At 39.1% G+C, this 26,453-nt stretch overlaps 1 protein-coding gene across 10 annotated transcripts in view; it reads left to right on the forward strand.

The window, feature by feature from the left end:
• Positions 1-21,067, forward strand: part of ZNF148 (zinc finger protein 148) — a 128,635-nt gene extending 107,568 nt beyond the window's left edge. For all 10 annotated transcript variants that reach the window (XM_037132036.2, XM_037132079.2, XM_037132066.2 and 7 more), the window contains 2 exons: positions 13,785-13,903; positions 14,226-21,067. In XM_037132036.2, the coding sequence (XP_036987931.1) occupies positions 13,785-13,903; positions 14,226-15,824 (1,718 nt within the window). In that variant the 3' untranslated portion in view covers positions 15,825-21,067. The remainder of the gene's footprint in view (positions 1-13,784; positions 13,904-14,225) is intronic.
• The last annotated feature ends 5,386 nt before the right edge of the window (positions 21,068-26,453 follow it).

Here is a 26,453-nt window from a genome sequence, read left to right on the forward strand (position 1 = left end):
TTTTATTGATTATGCCATTTCATTTGTCCCATTTTCCCCCTTCATTCCCCTCCACCCTGCACACCCCTCCCCCCACATTCCCCACCTTTAGTTCATGTCCACGTGTCATAAGTTCTTTAGCTTCTACATTTCCCACACTACGCTTGCCCCCCTGTCTATTTTCTCCCCACCGTCTATGCTACTTATTCTCTGTACCTTTTCCCCCCTTCTCCTCTTCTCACTCCCCTGTTGTTAACCTTTCATGTGATCTCTATTTCTATGGTTCTGCTCCTGTTCTAGCTGTCCACTTAGTTTCCTTTTATTTTAGGTGTGGTTGTTAATAACTGTGAGTTTGCTGTCCTTTCACTGTTCATATCTTTAATCTTATTTTTCTTAAATAAGTCTCTTTAAGATTTCATATAATAAGGACTTGGTGATGATGAGCTCCTTTAACTTGACCTTATCTGAGAAGCACTTTATATATCCTTCCATTCTAAATGAAAGTTTTGCTGGATAGAGCAATCTTGGTTGTAGGTCTTTGGATTTCATGACTTTGGAATACCTCTTTCCAGCCCCTTCTTGCCTGTAAGGTCTCTTTTGAGAAATCCGCTGACAGTCTGATGGGAAGTCCTTGTAGGTGACTGTCCCCTTATCTCTTGCTGCTTCTAGGATTCTCTCCTTCATTTTAATCTTGGCTAATGTAATGATGATGTGCCTTGGTGTGTTCCTTCTTGGGTCCAACTTCTTTGGGACTCTCTGAGCTTCCTGGACTTCCTGGAAATCTATTTCCTTTGCCAGATTGGGGAAGTTCTCCTTTATTATTTGTTCAAATAAGTTTTCCACTTGTTGCTGTTCCTCTTCCCCTTCTGGTACCCCTATAATTCAGATGCTGGAACGTTTAAAGATGTCCTGGAGGTTCCTAAGCCTCTCCTCCTTTTTTTGAATTCTTGTTTCTTCATCCTTTTCTGTTTGGTCATTTTTTCCTCTTTCTGGTCTACTCCCTTGATTTGAGCCCCAGTTTCCTTTCCATTACTGTTGGTTTCCTGTGCATTTCCCATCATTTCAATTAGTTTAGCCTTCATATGTTCCTCTAATTTGTGACTAAAATCAACCAGTTCTGTGAGCATCTGATCACTAGTGTTTTGAACTGTGCATCTGATAGGTTGGCTATCTCTTCGTTTCTTAGTTGTATTTTTTCTGAAGCTTTGAACTGATCTTTCATTTGAGTCTTTTTTTTTTTTTTTTTTTTTTTGGTCTTGATGCGCCTGTTCTGTAGTGAGGGACAGAGCCTTATGTGTTCACAAGGGAGTGGAAACCCCATTGCTGCTTCGTGACGCTGTCTGTGGGGAAGAGGTCTGAGAGGGAACAATGGCATTTGCTCGCCTCTCTGCTGGCTTTCAGTCACTTTCCCCACTTCCCACAAGCAAATTGTTCCCTTCTGGTGCTGATTCCTAGGGTGAGTTGGCTTATGTATGTTCTAGGACCCTGTGGGTGTCTCCAACAAACTCCTGTGAAGCTGGGATTTTCTCCCACTGCTGCCTCAACCCCAACAGGTGTTTTCAATCAGTGGTTTGAGGTTTTATTTCCCACGCTAGAGCTCTGGGTTGTGCAGCCTTTCTTGCTCCCCAATTGTTCCTCCTGTTTTATCTGCTGTGAATGTGGGACTGCCTGTTCCAGCAGTCGCCTCCGTAGCCTTGCCAGCCAGCTGCAGCCTTGTGCGCCCCACTCCACAATCCAGCCCTGGGTCCACCAGCGGCTGCCTTGCCTGCCCCAGTTCTCTCCTTGTGCTCATCTCCACCCTTCCTACTGGTCTGGATGAATGTTTCTTCTTTAACTCCTTGGTTGTTGGACTTCCACACAGTTCGATTTTCCTGTCAGTTCTGGTTGTTTTTTGTTTTTAAATTATTGTCCTTCTTTTAGTTGTGCAAGGAAGCAAAGGGTTTCCACCTACACCTCCATCATGGCTGGAAGTCTGATGACAAAATTTTTATTTGTTGATAAAAAGGTTTTCAGTTGGTTGACTTTCAATGGCACAAACTAAGAATTCATACATTTTATTTTGGCCTTTGGTGAAAGCGTGGCTGAGAAAATGTGCTCTCTGACTTGGACATAGTCATGATGACAAAATAGGATTTCAAATATTTAGGGAAATCTAAATTTACGTATGAAGGTCATTCATTCTTATTTTTCTAGATACTTTTATCGAGCTGTTTAGGTGTCATCTTTGAAGAGTTTCTATTTTCAGAAATGCTTAAATGTTGTTGTCAGCCCCCATCAGAATTTCGTGCAAGCGTCCCTATCTTGACTTTCTTTGAAAGCAGCCACAGTGATAGTAACAGCTTCTACATACTTTGTAACTTGTTTTTTTCTTCTGTAGATCTCATGAGACTGTTAAGAAGCCAGTGTAGTGGGTCATAGCATCCCAATGTAGAACTAGGCAGTTACTTCTCTATCCAGCTTGTCTCCCTTTCGACTTTTTTGCTGTTTGCATTATTGGTCATCGATGCAAGTACTTCCTCCTCTGTTTCCTGTAGAAGTCTATGTCGTCTCCTCTTCACGGCTGCATAAGAAAGCAGATAGACAAATTAATCAAAAGTTTATTGATTTTTTTCCCTCATGAAATTTAATCCCTCTGTAAATTCTTGAAAGGGCTTAATGGATTCATCTTTACCTGTATTTTATTACCTATTTTGATTTTTACTTTTAAGGGTGATTAATGACTATTGAGCAAGAACTTTCAGTGTATATTTTTAATTATTCCAGAAAAATAAATTCAGTCAACCTTCAGTTACCTTGGGGAATTGACCAGATTGTAGATTAATTATTTAAGAATTTTAGAAATGAATACCAACACAGAACGACATTTATTACCATTGTTGGAAACCACATAGTATTTTGCATAGACCTGCTGTGTTTATCTAATGGAGGAATTCTTGTCATCCTTAAATATCAGTCAGATATGTTCCTGTCTATTTCATCTTTTAGTTCTTTATCATAGGGGAGAGGGAAGGGATACTGAGTCTGATCACCTGTAACGCTAGAGTCTTGAGAAGGTACAAAAGAAAATCTGCCCTCTCTTAAGACGTTTTATTATAGGAGAATTGGGGGAAAATGGACAGTGAGTGGTTCATGGGAACCTGGAACTGAAAGGTGTTATTTTTAAATTGTAGATTCACTGACAGTTGCAAGGGTTTCTATTATACAGAAGCCGTGGACCTAAATATTAGTGTAGGGTCTTGGGCAGGAGACATTTGAGGGGTTGCTATTAAGGAGCCTCGATGCTAAGCATGGGTGGAGAAGAGCATGCTTGTTACAGGGAAGGATAGAGGGCATCTACCAAAAACATTGCCCGATGCTCTGCTTTTTTACTGAGGCTTCTGGATTATTATTTCTGGTAGGAGAATTTGCTCGGTGCCTAGCCAGTGTTACCTAGCTTTTTTGTGATATTGAAAAGAGAAGTATTGCAACTGAGAAATAGACAAAGGTAACAGGTTATTTTAGCAGAATAATAGCATTTTTTAAAATCATTTTTCCCTTTGTATTTCATGTAATGTTTTGTATTTCCAAGCTGTTGTTTTTACATTTTGGATGACAGTTCTTGGATGGTAAATTAAGGCCCTGAATATTATATATTAGCTTAAAGATTACATTAAATCATGACTGTGCTAAATTGAGACTTAAAGCTACCACTTCTGTAACAGTCTGGATTTATTTGCTAATCAGTGTTTGGGTTTTGGATTAATTAATTAGCCATTAATACTTTTTTCCCCACTGTAGGAAAGTAACTTCTGAAGCTAATCTCAATCATTTTTTCTTCCTCATTGCTTTAATGAGATTTCTTAGGAAAGTCATTGTCATACTCTGATGAGGGCCTGAACTTATAAACAAAACATTAAGACTAGAAATTGAATGAACTGGATAGAAAGACATTTCAAAGGAAGAATAAATATAGATGAAATTTAATTACGGTTTAATAAGAAGGAACTAAAGGAGTAAAACTTGTATATAGTAATGGTTTTCAAGCTTTTATTGTGGAACCTGATTGTCAGATGAAATTCTGCATGAAACAACATCAGTAGTCAACTAAAAAGCAAGGCAGGTGATTCCAGGTAGTTTCCTTAGCTCTCTGGGAGTTGATAGGTGTTATCAGTACTGCTTAGTTGTTGTTTTATTGAAGGAGACAAGGTGAAGTTTGAAGTGACTGAAGAATTAGCCACTGTGGGACACCTATAGACAAGAATGTTTTCAAAATGAACTTATACACTTTACATGGTTAAATTACATGGTACACGAGTTAAATCTCAATGAAGCTTTTTCCAAAAAAGAATACATGATAAAACATTATTTCTGTATGCTCTGAAACAGATTCTGCTAAGATGTGTTACAACTGACAGTAGAAGAAATGTGATGTGTACAGCAGCAAAACACTTATTTGTACTAATTTACAAAGATTGAGAAAAATGTAAAGCACGTGCATATTTATAGTGTTACATGAGCAATACTTTGTGGAAAACATTTGAATATATGAACCAGCGGTGTCAACAGGAAACTTCATTTGCTTATAGTGGATTTAACCATTGGTTCCATGGATTTTTATCTCATATGGAAGCTGGATAGTCACTTACTCTATTCAGCAGTTTAATAGCTTAGAATTGGTAAAGTTTGGGAGGGAAATTTTGAGGGTAGAGCCAAGGTTAAAATTTTTCTGAATGAGAAGAACTACTGTCAGCTGCTATTACTGAACACCGAAGAATGGCCTTGAAAATTAGCTTTCCCTGAAGACATGAAAATGTTTCTTAATGAAGTCAGCCTACTATTACAAGGGGGAAACAGTGCTTCTAGTGAAACTTACATGATTAAGTCATTTTGACAGCTGCTAAGATTATAGAATCACAAAATGTTGCTTTGTACACTTCCCTTTTTGTTGTAAGTTAGGACATAAAAGAAAACCTCCATTCCCTCACAGTTGTGGGGTAGAAATACTTTCTAAGCTCAAACTGCACTTCAGTCAGTTTTTGGATCTTGATGTAAGTCTATATTTCAAAAACTATTAAACTATAGCTCCATGTAGTCATCATTTGGAAGTAATTCAGCTACAATGTAATGGCATGCTAAAAGGCAGCTGTCAAGAAAAGAATCTAATAGAATTTTTAAAGATTTTATTTATTTATTTTTATATAGAGGGTAAGAGAGGGAGAAGGAGAGGGAGAGAAACATCAGTGTGTTGTTTTCTCTTGCACACCCCCTACTGGGGACCTGTCCCGTAACCCAAGCATGTGCTCTAGACTGGGAATTGAACCAGCGACCCTTTGATTCAAAGGCCAGCGCTCAACCACTTAGCCACAACAGCCAGGGCAAATCTAACAAAATTTTATAATTGCTTTCCAAATGATGAATAATTCTTAATTAAAATTATGGTTTTATGTATTGACATCAGTACCTGTCTTTGTAACAAGACAATTTCAAAGAATATATAAAAATCTAAAGCAGATAATTATTAGGACATAAATATTTGCAGTTGACATAAAACTTTAAACCCCAATTCCTGTGTTGTGTAACATTGATTGTTGTCAAGTAATGTCTTGATTTGATCGCTGTCAACTTCAGCTGGTGTACCTGACCATGGAGCATCATCCAGTGAGAAATGTCCAGCGTGAAACTTCACCAACCACTTTTGGTACATTCAGTCAGTCACAGTACCTTCTCCATACACTGCAGAAATCTTTTTTTGCATTTCAGTTGTGTTTATACCTTACTTGAAAGGATAAAGCATAATATGCCAGAAATGTTGCTTATGTTTTCTATCATCAGTATTATAATGGCTATCCAAATATTCACCAATTTTGATGTTTTTTTAAATGCACACTGGTATAACAACTGTCATAATACAGTTGAACGAAATTGTTTCGGATGAAGTTAAAGACAACTAAGTGCTACAAGAGCCATCTTGTGGAAAAAACCAAATAAACTTTTTGGCCAACCCAGTATATGTAGTTGACTAGAATTTCCTGTTTTTTGAGAGTTTATCCTACAAATGTACCTGCAAGTGTGAATTAATATATTTACAAGCTATTCGTAACAACATTTATAATAATAGGAAATGTTTGGGAATAATGGGTGACTGGTTAAATTTATATCTAAATTTAGTATCTATTTCTCTGTGAAAGATATCAGCTGTCAGAATGAGTTAGCTCTTTTTCAACTGATAAAAATCTCCAAGCTACTGAAGAAAAAATGATGCAGAACACTGAATAAAATGTTATTTTCACATAAAAAAGAAAAAATGAAAAATAAGTATTTTTGCTTATGTTTGTGTCAAGAGAGTAAATAAATATGGTTACCTATGGTGGAGCAAAGATAGAAAAGAACCCTTTGTTATAGTGTTTTGATTTTTTTTTAACCATATAAATATGTTACCTAATCCACAAACATACATCAAATGGCAAAGCTTAAATTTTATATTATATTTTACTGTTTATGCTATTATTATTGTCCAGAGTTTTTCCCCTTTGTCCCCTTACCATGCAGACACCCCACCCTCCCTCAGGCCATCCCCATGTCGTTGTCCATGCCCGTGGTTCATGCGTATATATTCTTCAGTGCTGTATTCCCTCGGCTGTTCTTTACATCCCCATGACTCTTCTGTAATAAGCAAATTGTACATCTTAATTTCTTAACCTTTTTTGCCTGTGCTCCTGACCCCATTCCCATCTGTCAACCATCAAAATGTTCTCTGCATGTGTGATTCTGTTTCTGTTCTGCTTGTTTATTTTGTTTTTTGGGGGTCAATTATTGATAGATATGTGTTTATCCCCATTTTATTCATATTTTTTAGTTTATTCTTAAAACCCTTTAACATTTCATGTAATACTACCATATTTTGCTGTGTATAATGTGCACTTTTTTGCCCAGATTTTTGAGGGGTAAATAAGGGTGTACATTATACATGGTCATAAATGATTGCATGCTGTGGTCATAATAATCCTGTGTATAGTGCATTCAAAAACTTTGGGTTCACATTATACATGGGAGCACCTTATACACAGCAAAATGCGGTAGTTTGATGCTAATGAACTCCTTTAGCTTTTTCTGAGAAGCTCTTTATCTGGGTTTGTGGATTCTAAATGATAGCTTTGCTGGGTAGAGTGATTTTGGCTGTAGGTCCTTGCTTTTCATCACTTTGAACATTTCTTGCCAGTCCCTCTGGCCTGCAAAGTTTCTTTGAAGAAACCAGCTGACAGTTTTGTGGGAGGTTTCTTGTAGGAAACTCTGCTTTTCTCTTGCTGCTTTTAAGATTCTCTCTCTGTCTTTGGCATTTTAATTACAATATGTTTTGGTGTGGTCTTGTTTGTATTCATCTTGTTTGGGACTTTCTGTGCTTCCTGGACTTGTATGTCTATTTCGTTCACCAAGTTAGGGACATTTTCTGTCATTAGAAATGACAGTGTTTTAATTGACTTTCAGTTTCTTTTCTCCTTCTGGCATCCCTATGACGCAGATGTTGATAATGCTTGAATTTTTCCCAGAGGCTCCTTACACTGCCCTCATTTTATTGGATTCTTTTTTTCTTCTTGGTGTTCTGATTGGGTATTTTTGCTTCTTTATATTCCAAGTCACTGATTTGATTCTTGGCTTCATCTACTCTGCTATTGACCCCTTGTAAGCTGTTCTTTGTGTCAGTTACTGTATCCTTCATTTCTGACTGGTTCTTTTGTATGGTTTCCATGTCTTTTATATGCTGTTGAAGTTCTCTCCAAGTTCATCTACTCTTCCGCTAAGTTCATCGAGCATACTTACTATGATGCTTTGCATCTAGTAGATTGCTTGTCTCCGTTTTGTTTAGTTATTTTTCTCGAGTTTTGTTCTGTTCTGTTTTGGCGAGGGGGGCCATGTTTCTTTGTTTCCACATTTTGGCAGCCTCCTTCTGTTTGTATTAGGTAGAGCTGCTACCACTCCCAGGTTTGGAAGAGTGGCCTAATGTAGTAGGTGTCCTGTAGGGTCCAGTGGCACAGCCTCCCCCATCACCCAAGCTGCGTACTCGAGGTGCACTCACCACGTGAGCTGTATATGTGCTCCACTTGTAGTTGAACCTTTCTTACTACTGTTAACAGGTAAGTAGGAAGGCTCTGCCCTAGCTGATCAGATGACAAAGACTGCCTGTGACCACTGATGACCAACCTCTGACTACTGAGGAGGATCAACTTTGCAGGGGCCCACTTCACAGAGCAGGACTGACTTCCGTAGGGCTCAGGTGCCCACTAAGTCCACCCGTTGAGTGTCTTGCTTGTGAATGTGGTTGGGTGGTGGTAATGTGACATGGTCGGTTCCTGCCTACAGGGTGCACAGGCTCTGTGGCTCCCAGGAGGTGCAGGCCAAGGTCAGCTCTCACCTGTATTCTCTCCAGAAACACCTGGCATAAGCTACAAAGTGGTCTGTGGATGGCTGCTACTTATACTGGGCTTAGAGGTAGCCAACCAAGGCCAGTCTGTGAACTAAGGCCAGCTGCTGCTAGTTCCAGCCTGGGGTCACTTAGTAGAGGTGTGGGGTTTGCTGAGGCCAGATGCTGCCCCCAGTGAAGCATGAGCCAAGACAAGCCATTCATATGGAAAAGCCACTGGAAACAGCTTGGGTGGGCCCAAAAGTTGGGTGGGGCGGACCCTCAGAGAATCACCAGGATGGGGCAGACAGTGTGAACCAGGTTGATGGAGTCTCAGATATGGCAGCTCCCTTCCATCTCCTGGGGGGCAGGCTCAGAAAAGGAATAGTTGCCTCTGCCAGCACTGTGTGGGCGAAAGCTGTCCCCTAAATCTTGCCCCGGTGCCAGACACTTCAGTTTCTCCCATATGCCACTGGTGTACCGGCACTGGAGCTCAGAGGGAGCGAGTCTGTGTGCGGGCCCTCTTAAAGGAATGCCAGGGAGTTGTGCAGTTTCTGTCTTTCACAGCCAGAGGTGGGGACTTACCTTCCTTAAACTGTAACCTTGGGCTGGGGGACCCGTTGTGGGGCTGGGACTCCTTGCTCCCAAGATGTCCCTCCCAATTGTTATCTACCCACATGTTGGTATGGGACTAGCCTGGTCCATGTCTTCACCCCTCCTGCCAGTCTCGTTATGTTTTCTTTCTTTAATTTTATAGTTACAGGAATTCCATTCAGATGGAATTCTGGTGGTTCTGAATAATGGTGGTTCTTAGTTTGGTTATAATTTTGATGTGGTGTGGGAGGAGGCGAGCCATGTTTACCTAGGCCACTGTCTTAGCTTTATTCAAAATTTAAATTTTAAAAAGTGTTATTTCTAGAATGGCTAGTTAAAAAGGGAGAAAAGAACAGTAATTGGGAGAGCACAAAAAAATGTGAAGAAAGATGATGGTGTTTAAAAGGAGGGAATACATACTAGAGGAGAACAAAAAAATATTATAAGTAAGGATAACAAAAGTAGGTTATCAGAAACACACAGTGGAAGCTGGATTTGCATTTATATTCCTTATCAGCTGACTTAGCCGCCACAATTGTTCTCATTAGTGGGAACTGTGAGGGGTTTTCAGCAAATGAAGGAAAATTTGTGAAAATCGTTTTCAAGGCATTAATGTTACAAGTATATTTTTGTTAAAGAAAGTCTCTTAATGTTGCTTCTAGTTAAATAAGCTATTCTAGATTGTGTATTAGAGCATGGCAGGTAATAAACATGAATTTTTTTCCCCTCTTAATTATTATGAGTTTAATTGCCAGCTGCTTGGGGGAAGAAATAATTTCTTGTTTACTTTGCATGGTGTCGATTATATTACCATGCAGGTTTTTTTTACATTACTACTTTATTGAGGTACAATTTACAATATCAAAAAGCCCACCCCTTTAAAGTCTATAGTTCAGTAGTTTATATTATAATATGAGGTCTGCCCAGAAGATGTCCATCCATGTAATATGAAAAATAGAGACACTTATTGAAGATAGAAGATACAAGAAACACTGTACATAGGACAATGATGCCTCAGTCCCCTCCACAGTAGGCACCTTGGGACCTCACACAGTTCTCCCAATTGCCATCAGCTGCCCTGTCATACTTTCCTGAGTTTTATCAGCAACCTGAACCTCTTCCCTTTCAAGGTGATTTTAGTTTGGGGAAAAGCCAGAAGTTGCAGGGCACCATATGGGGGCTGTAGGAGGGCTGAGTCACCTGGGTGATTTGATGTTTTCCAAAAATACTCTGCACAAGACGTGATGTGTAAGTGGGCACATTGTCATGATGGAGCTGCCAGTCACCAGTTGCCCATAGCTACAGTCTTCTAAATCATCCAGATAGTTTCTGCAGAGGAATATTCAAGCTTAGCACAAAAGTTGATACAGATTTGTTGCTGTACTCGCTCAGTCATTTTGAATGTGTTGGCCACACAGTACATATACCCACTCAACAATGTCTACCACCCCCAGTGACTGGTACAGTGAAGTCGTCATTGTTCACACCTTCCACTCCATTCTCCTTGGCTTCCAGGTTACATTGATGCCCTGCAAACCATTCTCGTTGTATTAACAGTGGCTGGATTTTTTCCAGACAGATTTTTTCCACTTGTATATTCACAGAGTGGTACGACTATCACTGCAGTCCAATTTTTAGAATATTTTTGTCACCCTGAAATCCTGTATTTGTTCCCCCCTGCATCAGTCAATCTTTAATTTCTTTTCTGTCTTTGGATTTGCCTATTCTAGATATTCCATATGAATGAAATAATACAGTAGGTGTTTCTTGTGTCTAGCTTCTTCCATTTAGCATAATGTTTTAAAGTTCACTCATGTCATAGCATCACTTCATTCTTTTTTGTAGCTGAATATTATACATACCTCATTTTGTTTATTTGTTCATAAGTTGATAGAGGTACGAGATTTTACTTTTTGGCTGTTATGAATAATGCTGCTCTGAATATTCATGTACGTGGTTTTATGTAGAATGTACCTTTTCTTGTATATATGCTTTGGAGTGGAGTTGCTGAGTCATTTGATAAATTTGCTTTTAACATTTTAAGGATGTGCAAAATTGTTTTTCAAAGCAGTTGCACCACTTTTATAATTCTACTGGGCACGTATGAAGGTTCCAACTTCTCTACATCCATGCTGACACTTGTTGTCTTTTTTACTTTATTTATCCTATTGGATGTGAAGTGGTATCTCATTATGGCTTTGATTTGTACTTCCTTAATGAGTAATGATGTTGAGCATTTTTTCATGTTTTTATTGACTATTTGTATGCTTCCTTTGGAGAAATGTCCATTTGGATCCACTTTTTAAAAAATTAGATTATCTTTTTACTGTTGAGTTGTAAGAGTTCTTCTTATATAAACATCCCTTATCAGATGTATTATCTGCAAATATTTATCCCATTCCATGTCTTTTTAGTTTTTTGTTCAACCAAAAGTTGAAATTTATCATTTAAATCATATTTTAGTGGTATAAAGCACATTTACTACATTGCGTAATGATGCGGACACCAGCTCACAGTGTCCGCGGCATCATGGATGAGACATGAGACAAATGCACACGGACTACCGAGTCCTGTGGAGGGAGAGGGACGGCACGGCTACTCCCTCAAGGGACTGCAAGGCCTCGGAGCAGCCTGGCCACTCTCTCAAGGGGAGAGTGCACTGACCCTTGCCTTGACAGGATTTTATTGGGTTTCAATTAGCACAGGAATACAGGTAAAGTTCATTAATCATCATCAGGCAGTAAGGATCAAACAATAGATAACATACAAAGAACTAGAGGGCCTGTTTTGAGTCAGGGTCTGTTAGATAAAGGGCTACAAAACTTTGAGAAACAAACTCATTTCCTGCTCGGACCCTTATCATTTAATTGAGAGCATTCTTAGCAAAGCAGGTTTCATAGGATTTTAGGTATTTTTTTTCAGGGAACCCGCCCTTTCTAGCACATTGTTTCAGGCTTAAGTCAGGCAGGGGAAGTAAGGCAGCCAAGAGATTGGGAGACTTCTCGCAGACAGAATGAGGACTCAAGCTATGTCAAAGCAGAGGGGCAAGGGTCCATCACCCCCTTTCTCTGTAGCCCCCCCCCCAAGTCCTTCCCTGCGGCCTCCATGTGATCTTACCTGTCATTGGCTAACCAATCAAGCATTGGGGGCTAGGCAGGGTGAAGTAAAAGGAGCAGAAGCGGCGTCCCTGCGAGGGAGATAAGTTTTGTCTCCTTAGTGTCTTATGGTCCAAAGGTCGCTCACTCAGCCTTAGCCATGGAGGGGTTACAGCTTCTGAAACCAGGCAGGGCGGTTCCCAACAGTGTAACCAAACAAAAATTCGGAACTTTTAAACTCTTGTTTCCTTCCTCCACCAGTCCCTGGTAACCTCTATTCTAACTTTCTGTCTGCGAATTTCCTACTCTAGGTACCTCATGTAAGTGGAATCATTCAGTATTTGTCTTTTTTATATCTGGCTTCTTTGACTTAGCATAATATTTTCTATGTCATCCACGCGGAGACGTGTCAGAGTTTCATTCCTTTTTATGGCTGAATAATTTTCCATTGTGTGTATGTGTCACGCTTTGCTCATTCATTCATCTGTTGGTGAACATCTGGGTTGCTTCTGTCTTCTGGTTATTGTCTGAATGAGTCCTATTGTCAGTTCTCTTGGGTAAGTACCTAGGAGTAGAGTTGTTGGGTCATGTGGTAATTCTGTGTTTAACATTTTGAGGGACCTCCAAACTGTTTCCCACAGCAGTAAACCATTTTCCGTTTCACTTTCTTGATAGTATCCTTTGAAGCACAGAAGTTTTTGATTTGGCTGAAGTACGTTCTATGTTTTGTTTGGTTGCTTGTGCTTTTGGGGTCAAATCTAAGAAATTGTTGCCTAATCCAAGGTGAAGATTTGTTCCTTTGTTTTCTTCTAATAGTTTTAGTTCTCACCTTTAGGCCTACGATCTATTTTGAGTTCATTTTTCTGTATGAGGTGAGGGAGGGGTCCCACTTCATTCTTTTGTGTGTGGGTATCACACTGCCCCAGCGTCACTGATAAGAAGACTGTTCTTTTCCCACTGAAGTGTCTTGGCACCTGTGTCATTTTATAAGTATACATTGTGTTAGATGTCTATGTTAATAGTTCCTTATAGTTAAGATGCCTCTGTAAGATTATTTTTTAAAAGGGGTGTGCGTGTGTGTGTGTGTGTGTCTTTAATTTAACAGTGCTCATTTCATTCGTTCTCAAGAGGACATGAGCAGTGCTGGTTTGGGTTGTGGCGAATCATACTTCTACTTTTGAGACTTAGTCTCTAAGCTCTTCTCTTTTAGTGAGTTAAGATTTTCGAGAATATTTTCCTAGGATTCTAATTTTATTTAATCACAAATACATTTTTAAAGAAATGTAGAATTAAAAAGGTTGTACCCAGGAATTGTGTTGGAATATGTATGGGTAACATTCCTGTCTCAAAAATCTTTTTGAAATAGTACTTGGTGTGGTTATGCAAAGCCCTAGTTCCTGGACTGAAACAGTGTTCGTGCTGCTCTGAGTTCTGGTGTCGCTGGTCTCCAGGAAGAGTGCGTTGTGCACACACGTCATTGAAGGGCAGGGGCACTGAGCGTGTTTGCTCTCAGCTTTTTCTTTTCAGGGGCCTATGCTAGTCTCCTCCATTTTCATAAAGCATAATATTATTGAAAAACTTAATTGGAAGGTATCTTTAGTATAGAGGAGACTTTTTGCCACTTAAAAAGAGCAAAGTATAACAACTCTCAAGCCATTTATTTAGAGACGCTTGTGTTAAGATAATTCATTATTTTTACAATATTTGTTTTGTTTTAAACTTTCTATATTGTATACTAGGTGAAAAACCATTTCGCTGTGACGAATGTGGTATGAGATTTATACAAAAATATCATATGGAAAGGCATAAGAGAACTCATAGTGGAGAAAAACCTTACCAGTGTGAATACTGTTTACAGGTAAGAGGTGGTTTGAAATTCTTTTTTTTAAATCCACTTTAATAAGGTATGATTGACACTTGAAAATTCTTCTGTCCTAAATTAAATTATAAAATAATTCTAGTAAATTAAAACTTGTTGCTACTAGAACTGCTTGAAGAACTTCCTAACCGTTGTTGATTAGATTTGTAATAGATAATTAGCTCAGCAAATTAGTTGGGGATTGCTTGTATTATTATATGTATCCCTATCTTTATATTAATTGCTTTTTTCTTTTCTTTTCTTGGTTGACCAAACAAAAACTAAAACAAAAAAACCCACTACCGAACTCTGCCTTCGACAGTATTTTTCTAGAACAGATCGTGTATTGAAACATAAACGTATGTGCCATGAAAATCATGACAAAAAACTGAACAGATGTGCCATCAAAGGTGGCCTTCTGACATCCGAGGAAGATTCTGGCTTTTCTACATCACCAAAAGATAACTCACTGCCAAAAAAGAAAAGGCAGAAAACTGAGAAAAAGTCATCTGGGATGGACAAAGAGAGTGCTTTGGACAAATCCGATCTGAAGAAAGACAAAAATGATTATTTGCCTCTTTATTCTTCAAGTACTAAAGTAAAAGATGAGTATATGGTAGCAGAGTATGCTGTTGAAATGCCACATTCTTCAGTTGGGGGATCACATTTAGAAGATGCATCAGGAGAAATACATCCACCTAAGCTGGTTCTCAAAAAAATCAACAGTAAGAGAAGTCTGAAACAGCCACTGGAGCAAAATCAAACAATTTCACCTTTATCCACATACGAAGAGAGCAAAGTTTCAAAGTATGCTTTTGAACTCGTGGATAAACAAGCTTTACTGGACTCAGAGGGCAATGCTGACATTGATCAGGTTGATACTCTGCAGGAGGGTCCCAGTAAACCTGTGCATAGCAGTACTAATTATGATGACGCCATGCAGTTTTTGAAAAAGAAGCGGTATCTTCAAGCAGCAAGTAACAACAGTAGGGAGTATGCACTAAACGTGGGTACCATAGCCTCTCAGCCCTCTGTAACACAAGCAGCTGTGGCAAGTGTCATCGATGAAAGTGCCACAGCATCCATATTAGACTCACAGGCACTGAATGTGGAGATTAAGAGTAATCATGATAAAAATGTTATTCCAGATGAAGTACTGCAGACTCTGTTGGATCATTATTCTCATAAAGCTAACGGGCAGCATGAAATATCATTCAGTGTTGCGGACACAGAGGTGACGTCTAGCATATCGATAAACTCTTCTGAAGTACCGGAGGTGGCCCCGTCGGAGAATGTTGGATCAAGCTCCCAAGCATCCTCGTCAGACAAAGCCAACATGTTGCAGGAATACTCAAAGTTTCTGCAGCAGGCTTTGGACAGAACTAGCCAAAATGATGCCTATTTGAATAGCCCAAGCCTTAACTTTGTGACTGATAACCAGACCCTTCCAAGTCAGCCAGCATTCTCTTCCATAGACAAGCAAGTCTATGCAGCCATGCCCATGAATAGCTTTCGATCAGGAATGAATTCTCCACTAAGAACAACTCCAGATAAGTCCCACTTTGGACTAATAGTTGGTGATTCACAGCACTCATTTCCCTTTTCAGGTGATGAGACAAACCATGCTTCTGCCACATCAACACAGGACTTTTTGGATCAAGTGACTTCTCAGAAGAAAGCTGAGGCTCAGCCTGTCCACCAAGCTTACCAAATGAGCTCCTTTGAACAGCCCTTTCGTGCTCCGTATCACGGATCAAGAGCTGGAATAGCTACTCAGTTTAGCACTGCCAATGGACAGGTGAACCTTCGGGGACCAGGGACAAGTGCTGAATTTCCAGAATTTCCCTTGGTGAATGTAAATGATAACAGAGCTGGGATGACATCTTCACCTGATGCCACAACTGGCCAGACTTTCGGCTAAAAAAAACACAACAACAACATGTAAATAATACTGGCACTTTAGAACAGATTAATCGAGAGCGGGGTTACTCTGTGTAAAATGGAGTGCTGTACAGATTTAAGAGCAGTGAGATATAACAAGTTAAGCTGATATGAATAGCAAGATAATCCAATAACTGCATTTTGTTTGGTTAGTCAGCATTCTTTGAACTGCCTTACATGTTGTCACCTTTATAGAAGCAATGCATTACTTGTTTTAGATCAGAAACTTGCTATTCCGCCTACACCACGTTTAAAAGGAAAAAAAAAAAAGACTTTCGCACAATTGTTTCCTAACTGATAACATTGTACATTCTTAGGAATTTAGTAATTGTGTGAAATTTACTCATACTGTTTCTTAAGTTTTTCAGCATAGTCATGCACTTCAGCAGGGAATCTGATTAGACTTTGCAGAGTGAACTTAAAAGTTTAAACGTCAAGAGATTATGGCTTAAATAAATTAGTGTGTCCTGTGGGGGGGAAGAAACCAAGAAACCACCCTTTTAAAAAGAATGATACGCCATATACCCTTGATTTTCCTTTTGCATTATATTGACTTTTTTAAAGAAAAAGTAATAAAAATCTGATAGTCTAAGACTCCACTATTTAAAAGCCTAATTACTTTAAAAATATGCATACTTTCTAAAGTTTTACCAAAATCTATAACTGTTAAAGCATTCACTTCTATGGAAGTATGCATATTGGTGTCAGTTTCTTTGTACAGTTGTACCTAGATATTTTTTAAGATTTTTCATGTGCAGGTATCAAGATTTTGAAGTTTTAGTAAGAAGATATTCTGTAGATTACATTCCCAAGAACATAATGCTTATACAAATGTATATTCCACGTTTTAAAGCTTAATTGTATTTTACTTTACATATACACTTCAGTTAACATAGAGCACTTAGGATCTATTTGGTATATTTGATTTCTCAAAGTTAAAAAAAGATTTAGATTTTTAGGTTTGATATGGTTGTGTCATAATCATCTCATAATTGACAATTTTAACTTTTGGCAATAAAAGGAAATTGGGTTATCTTTGGAACTGTAAAATCTGGCTTAATCCTTTTCTTTCTAGACTCTTGATAGATTGGATAATTAAACAGTATCCAGAGAAACTAAAGAAATGGGCATTTTAATTGCTTACTTTATTTTGAGTTACTTTTTAATGAAGACTGCTCATTACAATTTCACAATCCAAAAGTGTTTACTAATTCTAGTAACTACAATTTTTTTCAGCTAGATGAGTGATGGGAACCTTTTTGTTGCATTTCAAAATCTAAATAAACTGCAGACTTTATCCTTATATCATGAATGTTTTTTTTAATACTTTGTCTTAAAACAATACAGCATGGTACAAAAAATAGTGCTTTTATATATATATATATACACACACACACACATACATACTTTTCTGGAGAATGATGGTTTGAGTTATACATTGGACAGTTTTAATTTTTGGAAAAATAACATTAGCTTTATTGATGTTTATTATCTTTTTGTTCCAACTTTTCATTTTTTTAGTTTTCTCATCTTTGTCATAATGCATACACTGATATAATACCAGTGATAATCCAAAATTAATACCCTTGGAAAGAGAAAATTTATTGTTGTTAATTTCCACTTTAACTTTTATATTGGCCCTATAGGTCTATAGTCTTTGTTTTAGGATAGAATGTTATACATTTAAATTATTTTTTCTTTTATTTAATGTTATCACAACAGTGTTCTCATAAAGAAATGGAACAAACAAATATCCACCCTAAACATCTTTTACAGTTGTTTTGAATATATTGGTGTTTTTATGGTAAGGAATATAAATTATCTTTAATGTGGTTTTCGCTACACTTTGGTTATTATAAAGCTTTGCTTGAAATACTCATTTCTCCATCTGACAGCTTTCTTTGCTGCCAAATTTTTCAAGAATTTTAGACTTCTTTGAAGTAGATGCTTAAGGTCTGCCGTTACTGACTCTTACGAATGGTGCGTGTTGAGTGGCACCTCACCACGGCACGGAGGCCTCATGCAGGTGAGATGTCCGAGTGGAGCTGTGCTCGCCCTGGATGGGTGTTCGTGTTTTTCTCATACTGCTATTTGATGAAAGGCATTTATTTCCTGAGTTGATATCTTTTGAGCCTGATTGAAATTTTTGCTCTATTGAGAACTTGATATAGTTCCTGGTACAGTATAAAGTTTTTTGTTTTAACAGCAGCAGCACAGTTTTTAGAACGGAACTCTACTGCTGAGCAGTTAGGGTAAAGCTGAGGAAGGAAGGCCTTTGAAGATGGTAGTTATTTGTATAATGGCAGACATTTCTACCATATTATAAGCATTTTTGAGATAAGTGATACTTGGCTTAACTTATTGACTTACCATTTAAGTATAGTTAATTCTCTTACTGTGAAATTTTAAATGCCTACCAGAGTTACCTTATATTATCATCACGATAAACATCTCAACATTTTAGGTTTCCCAGTTTGATTCAGAAAGTTACTTAACTTCTACCCCGGGCATTAATAAAGAAAGCAAGTAGCCTTCTGTGTTTCTTTATATCAGAATATGGAGGATATGAGATATCCTTTTGCAGTCTATGTTTCTCATTACTTACAATGAGCAAATTGTACTTTGAAATTTACACAACCTTGAACTTTTGGTCAATGTGAATGAGGTGCTATTTCACTTAGGACCTACTCTCACATTTAAACTTGTTGCACACATTTTGTTTGGTTCAGAATATTTGAGTAGCTATTAAAGTTTTTAGATCTACTTGCAAATTTTCTACTTGATGCCATAGAGATCCATCCTTTCAGGTCTGGCTGAGGACTGCCAGTGGTCGGGCGATTCTGTCTTTGAGGGAGCGGCTAACGAGGCCTTGTGCTCAGGGGAGGCCTTCATTCCCACAGGCGGGAGGAACTTGCAAAGTGCCAGCTAGCTTAGCTCTTCTGCCACTTGTTTCATTTTATTAATTTGGGTTTTTAAAGGGCTGTTTAAATTTAAAAAAAAAAAAAAAAAAAAAGCCGGGAAACTTTAAAGTAGGCATTTCTATAGTACTACGTTTCTTAGACTTAGGACATTTTAAACTAAAACTTGTTTTTTTCACAGTATATTTACTTGAAGAAGCACTATTATAATCAGAAACTTTTTGATTCTGCAATTTAATTTAAACTTTTTTCCGTTTCAAATTACTTTATTTCAGGGAAATAATTTTCCAGTTGTCTTTGCTATATTCTGCAAATAAAAACGGTCTGTTTCCTTTATTTACTTAAAATTAGGTAGGAAACAAACTAAAGCAGACAAACATTTCTTGTGTTTGTTGCTTTCTTTAATCCAATGGATAAAAAAGTAAAACCCTGTAAACATTATTTTATTTTTTTATGCAATACCATGCTGTAAATATGGTTCATCAGATAAGGATGTACCTATGATTGAATCTTTAATTCTGCACAGTTAGAGTTTATATATAAACGTGTCTTGACAATCAAGGACTTTTATGTGAGTCTTCCTTTATGATGTTTATTAATGTCATGCATTCCATTTGTTTTGAAGTGAGTACCAATGTGCTAATTTGTGTTGTCTGGAAGTATGCAGTGTTTTTACAGCTTGTTTTTAAGAATCTGTAAATATGTACAAACAAATCACAGTACTGCTTTATGTTAGAAGGCATATGATGTTGTACTGTGTGTAAGCAATAATACACAGCAGTGCTGACTTTACCAGTAGCATCAGGAAAGTTCTAAACAACATTTCAGAGTTACTAATTATCTTTATTTCATTTAATAGCGATTATCTTTAATCAGTTTTTATAAGCAAATTCCATTGTTCCTCCTATTGGAACGTAACACTGTTTACACAGCATAATTGAAGTTGCAGGGGAGACAGGCTAACTCTGACTTCATCTGTACTCACTTTCACTAAGCATCGAATGGCCTTACCACCTTCTGCGAGACGGAGGAAGACTGCAGAACTTAGTGCCCATCACACTGAAGGAAGGGGGTGTGTCGTTTGTTTGTTGTTTGATTTTTCCTGCTTCTGTACTGGTACCTAATATTGCGGTTTGCTTTGGATTTTAATGTTTGTTTCTGTTTTAGAGTCAAGCCCATGAGTTTTGAGGTGACTTCAGCTCCATTGTGAAATAAATAGTTCTCTTCATATTTCATATCTACATTTCAATAATTCTAAACTTTCTACTTTGATTTTTAGATACTTATTTTTCAAGCTTGGTTTCTCAGCTGGTCAGATGAACTTACTCAACTTCAATGCAAAGGAAGACAAATTTATTGTAGTTTGAATTGAATAGATACTATACTGTACAGAACGGCTATTTGAACACACACATCACTGCTTTAGAAATAAAACCGCCAATTTTTAAATGTATATGACCTACATTTTATAGGAGAAATGTTTTTAAATGCTAGTCATTTATATAAATGTGCTTTGAGGGATTTGCTAGTTCACTTCTGTCACTTTTTAGTACACTGGTATCTTTTATATGTAATGTATGCTTTTTATTATTGTAGCAAAGCATTTCAGTAGAAAGAATTTTGCAACAATATGGGGGAAATTTTTCATTGTTGGATTTGAATTATACTGGATTTTATCCGTGCAGTCTTACTTGTCTTTATTTTAATGCTGTCTGGAAGGGAACTTGGTATCCAAATAAAGCAGGTAACCTCATTTTACTTAAAGGGCATACTGTGTAGTGCTGAATTTAATCTGGAAATCTAATGATTTTTGAAGAGAAAAACAAGTTTATAAAAATTGTACAGAAGAAATTAAATGTGTGATGGAAATCCTGATGGTGGAGCACGTTGGATTTTCTGATCTATAGTGTTATTTTGCTGGGATCCCAATGCCTTTTTTGTATTTCAACTAATAAAGGGAAAACCCTGTCGTTGGAATTGGTAGGATAATAGGATATTCTGATTATACAGTATTACTATTCCTATCCCGTTTTCTGACCCTTTTTCAATCACTGTAAATTTTTATTTTCTATTTCCTATTAATAATTAAACATGTATATAATATAGACACTGTTGTATAGAACTGAATGGAGTTGCTATGCTTGAATGGGTAACTAAGTGGAAATATTATGGACACCGAGAATTCATAAAATGCCAGAACAAATTAACAGGAAAAAGGGAGGTATCGTGTGTCCTGGGAAAGTCACAGCAAATGTTCATTTAACCCTCTGTGAAATAAATGTGAAAGAATCAACTACAAACTTAATATCTGATGCAAGTGGATTTTTCCTTCCCCACCACCCTCCAAATATATGAGAGCACTAAATTTCAGAATCTACTCAGGTGAAAATCGCTTTGCAATGAAACTTACCACATTGAAATTTTCACTACTTAAAAAGATATTTGTGATATTTTTAAATACAGACTTTCATATTAGTAGTCAGCAGCCTAACAATTGAAATTCAGTAGGTCAGTATATTTTAAAATATATATTACCCTCCAGATAGAATTGTTTTTAAACAATTGGGAGGGTTTTCTTTTTGTTTAAATGCATATTTTATTGTCATTGTAAAAATAAATCTTGCTCGACTTCACAATATGCCATGAATGAATTACTGAGCCTTTATAATGCAATGAAATTTTTTTTCATGCATAATCATGGAACATAGCAATGTTCTTTAAACTGACTTACTCGTGAAGAGGTTTAATGAGTTTCCCGCTTCTGGCATTCTTGTCATAAAGTTCATCTTGCCATTTGGAGTTTATAATTCCCTTTTATGTATTGTGATGCTAAAGGAAATTGTTTTGTTTTATTTTTAATTATTAGACTAATTTATATTTGCAAATTTTGCATTTTAAATGTGGACACTGGCTGTTTGAAAAAAATAAAAAAATTCAGAATACAGTTTTATGAATAATTTCCTAGCTGAATTTTTCACAACATTCTGAACCAAGTAGCTAATAGTAAACGTTTTTTAATGGTAGCACGTAGATTGATATTAAAGGAGAAGAGCATGTCTGTAGAGGTAACACTTTGTTACACACATTGGGTAACAGTTAGCAGGGCCTTTACTGTAGCTTTGCGAACGATGCTGTTGGGCAGTTCTAAAATGCAGGAGTCTCCTGTCATGCAATATTTTAAATTTGAATGTATTAACCTGTCCTGTGGGTTTTTTTCCATCAGTGAAGGTAGTTTAATTTTTACCCATTTACCACCTTGCCAGTCCCCTGTTTTGTGACCAGTGGACACATTGTAAGAAAGCGGTCTGCAGCCAGGAGTGCGGTCCAAGTCCTTGGGACAAATTACAAGTATAAACTAATTGGCCTTTGCAAAGGTGAACCCTGCAACCCTGGCTTTGTTAACATGGTGCTTTGGCCGGTCTACTAATCCATTTTCTAGCTCCCAGTGTTTTTGAATGATTAGGAGGAGTAGGGAGGGGGCCTGCCTGGGAGCTCCTCTCTACCTGCTGCTTCTCCCCACTTCTGAAGATTTCGAGAAAAAATGAAGTCGCTTGAATTAGTGTTGTTATTCAGTCTTACTTGACAATTTATGCACAAAAGTATGGAGAGTTTTATGGTTATATCTTCAGACAGAATTTTGAATTTTTTTTTTAGAGTGCTAGCCCCCCCCCCCCCGCCCCTTCACAAAGTTTTGATGAAGTTAAGTAAAAAGCTGCGTGGTGGGTAGTCCGTCAGTGGACTGGGACAGTTAGTGAACGAAAGGTAAATTTTGGGCCTCATCATTTCAGTTCATTTGTCACTTTCAAATGTCCTGTGATGCCTGTGTCAAGGTGGCAAAGGGGGCCAGTGAAATAGATTGCCTGTGATAGTAATTGTGTTTTCCATTGATTTGAACCCTTACTTGTCAGGGCATAGTATTCATTCCGCATTGATCACATAGCAAAGGCTTTGTGATGCAAGAATAGATGGTTGAGGCTACGAGCACCTTGGAGCATCTGGAAGGTGTTTACGCCAGTGGCATTTGCAGGGTGCACTTGTCCTTCAGGTTATTGAAGCAGATACTGAGTGCCGGGATGTGTTGGGTGCTGTGCTGAGTAATTTATATCTTACTCATTAACAAATAGGTGAGTAATAATCATACTTATTTTAGGAAAATTTTCTAGAGAATATAACAAAAGATAGAAAAATATATAGACCGAACTAGACATGGTGAGAAATAATCCCCTCATTAAAATCCCTACCTTATGAGTAAGATTCAAACCTGGACTGTGGGAATGTGGAGATGTGCTTTGTTCAGAAGGAATTTACCTGCTACCGGAGTGGGAGACTAATGCTCTATCGGGCTTCACAAACCTGAGGGCAGAAACACACTCGTGATTACCTGTGCCTCACAGGGGAGTTGGAAATGGCTACTGGGGGTGCTTTTCTGGAAGCAGGAGAATTAATTGGGCCAGGGCTGATTAGCTGTTCTAGTAGACTATGCAGAATGGTATTAACATAATTTTTAATCTGTTGAAGTCAGCGCTCCCAGGCTGATTATACTCAGGACACTGTTCGTGCCAAGTACCATCCACCAGCCCCTTCATTATCTGAAACTCTCTTCCTTCAAGGTGTTTGGGCAACCATAAACTTACTTAAACCTCAACATGATAGTTTTTCTTTGTTTCTTCATAGGAACTCCTGTACTATCACCCAGCTTTTGTCAGTGATGGGTTAAGATCTCCAGAGCACAAAACCAAGTGGCAGGACAAGGACAGCTCTGAGCGGGCCACATTCAGAGCAACCTAGGATATCACAGTGTGGCTGAGTGCACTTGCCCCGTGCATTCCGCTGAGTTGGCTCTCGTGGTCTGAGAGCAGGCGCTGGCACTCAGGCAGCATGACCAGTGCCACGTGGGGCAGCTCTGCGTGAGCTGCATGTGGACCTGCGGAGGAGAGCGAGGCAGAGGGGTGCGGTTTGGTGACGCGCTACAGGCTGCGTGGGTGGACACGCAGCAAGGGGCGTGGCATCGAGACCAAGTTGTGGCTCTGCCATGACCTGTGTGTAACTGTTCAAGTCAGTTATCCCTGAGCCTCAGGTTTTCTTCTGTAAGATGGCAATAACAAAAATACCTATCAGTGTTGCTGTGAATATTGAAATAATTTGTAAACCATAAATCACCAAACAATCCTAGTTCAGGTTGTACTAGTGACACGAAGGCAGGAAAGAGCAGAATTGGACAAGTGTTAGAAGCCTCATTTCATGTAAAGCAGAGAACGCAGGAAATTCTGATGAGAGGGGCTTTGTGTATCTGAGTTTAATTGACCTGGAAGGAATAATAGTGAAATGGACATGACAGGAATTTTATAAATTTATTATTCCATTAGGGACCATGGAGGGGATGGGACATTGCGGAGATTGGTACTATAAGGAAAAAAGTCAGGAACAAAGAGACCGCAAAAGTAAGACTATATTGAACTCGGTCCGAAGCTCAAGTTAACGGTGAACAGGAACCTGGCTGCCCATGAAGCAAAAGCAAGAGTCATGGACAGTAAGGTTGGAACGCAGCAGCCAGCTTCACCAGGCAGGAGGAAGGGGCACGCATCTGCAAGGATGTGGGGGCCTACTCACTCACCTCTTTCTCTCATTTTTCTTTCTCGGTCTCCATTTTTTGCTTTGTTTTCTTCCATGCGAATAACTGTGTGGTCTGTAGCAGGTGTAGTCCAAGTGGAAACAGCTCATGGACGGTGTGCGGAGCCCAGCCTCTCATGCAGGTTAGGTTTGTTTATCTTAAATGGTTTTTTTGTTTGTTTGTTTCAGTATCAGAAGTCCAGGAAGGTTTAAAATGGTTGTTCATTAGAAGAAGATTGGGGGCCTCCTGAATTAGTTTGTGAGCTTCCGGAGGGCATTTAGTTCACAGAATGTAGAACAGTGCCTCACACATACACAGGAATGAACGAATGAACAGTGAAGGTATTAGAAATGGTGGTGGAGATTTGTTGGGGTTTAAAAGCCTATAATCCGCCCTGGCTGGTGTGGCTCGTTGGATTTAGTGCTGACCTACAAACCAAAAGGTCGCCAGTTCCATCCTATCAGGGCACATGCCAGGGTTACAGGCCAGGTCCCCAGCTGGGGGTATGCGAGGGGCAACCGATTGATGAGTTTCTTGCACATTGGTGTTTCTCTCCCTCATTTCCTCCCTCCCTTTTCCTCTCTAAAAATAAAAATGCTGTGATCAAGCAACTTGGAAATGCTGGATTTCTGCTTTTGACCATAGACTTCTAACCAAGATTCCCAACAGGGACCAGTGATCAGTGGCTAGTGGGAAATAGGTGTCCTGTTATGTGCTGGGCCTGTTTCCCAGACCCCAGTGTGCAAACAGGTCAGAGGACGTGGCCAGGACTACAGACTCCTAGAGCCGTTTTCTTCCCCTTGGCACCTAACCAACCGTCCTTGACTGCGGGGAAAGGAGAGCATCTCAGTATTTGGAGAAAAGTGAGCTGAGCACAGGATGGCCAGGACTCCATCGATGTAGGTGGGCGGGCCCCAGCCCCTTCCCTCCCCAGTTGCACAGGAACAAAGAAGAGAAAAAGCGATAAAGCCACATCCACGTGTGTGTGGCCTTTAATAGCAGGTGATCTTGCTCACTGCTGGATGCGGTGCTCAGTAGGTGTGTTATGTATGATCTGGTCAGTCAGATTAGCAGCTCGTGGGGACTTGGGACTGTTTCTCAAATTCTTTCAAATACTCCGTTGTGTTACTAGCACGGCCCAAGTCACCCTCAAGTCTTGTCTTTTTCCTGCAAGTTCCTGCACATCAACTTGATGGCATCCAGTCCTTTCCCCTGATAACAGCTATGTAAAAACCCTTCAGAAGCTTTTCCATCACTATTTGGATTAACACTAAGCTCCTTGCCTTGGATCTGCGTGGTGGTTCTCTGCCCATAGCCCCAGCCTCCCCCACAGCGGGCCTCTCATCCTCTGCTGTCATTGCTGGACTGCATTCAGTCTCGTACTTGGTCGTGCCTCCTGTCACAAAGACAGTTTCTCTACATTCTCTACCTATTGACCCGCCAACCCCTGTTCAGTCCCAGCATTACCTCCTTAAAACACTTTCTCTGACCTCCCTGATTAGGTCATAACCACCTCCTCTCTGCAAACTCCACCTGTCCCAGCCCTGTCCGGCCAATTCAGAGTCTGGACCATCCTGTACAGCTCCTTTCTAGCATCGATGTCTGTTATGATGTGCTGCTATGAAAATTGGACGTCCCACTGTCCAGAGCCATCTTGCTGCCAGTTGTGTATCAGTGTGGGGTATAGTGCTTGGTGACCAGATAGCCGATGAACATGGTCTGTTTAAAGAGGGCATCCGGGCCCTATAAGTTACACCCAAAGGCGCAGAGAGAGCTTTCCCGGTGCTGTCGAAGCACTGCCAGGGAGTTTGGGGCTCTGTGGACAGCGGCAGCGGGACCAGGAAACTGGTCTTGTGTCTCAAACAGGAAACAACAGAGAACTGAGTTGGACCTCAGTCCCCAGCAAAACCTTAGACTTCATAACGACTCTGCCAAGTAGGTTTGGCAGGTCTTATCATTAACTCCACGTCACGAATGAGGATACTGAGGCTCAGACACGTTAAGGAAAGTTGACAAGGCCACATAGTGGAAAGGAAGAACCAGAACTCAAATTCAAACCTAAATTCTCTCATCTAGACGC

Source organism: Artibeus jamaicensis, unplaced genomic scaffold (assembly GCF_021234435.1).
Source record: "Artibeus jamaicensis isolate MK-2021 breed Jamaican fruit bat unplaced genomic scaffold, CSHL_Jam_final contig_793, whole genome shotgun sequence".
NCBI classification, from domain to species: Eukaryota; Metazoa; Chordata; class Mammalia; order Chiroptera; family Phyllostomidae; genus Artibeus; species Artibeus jamaicensis.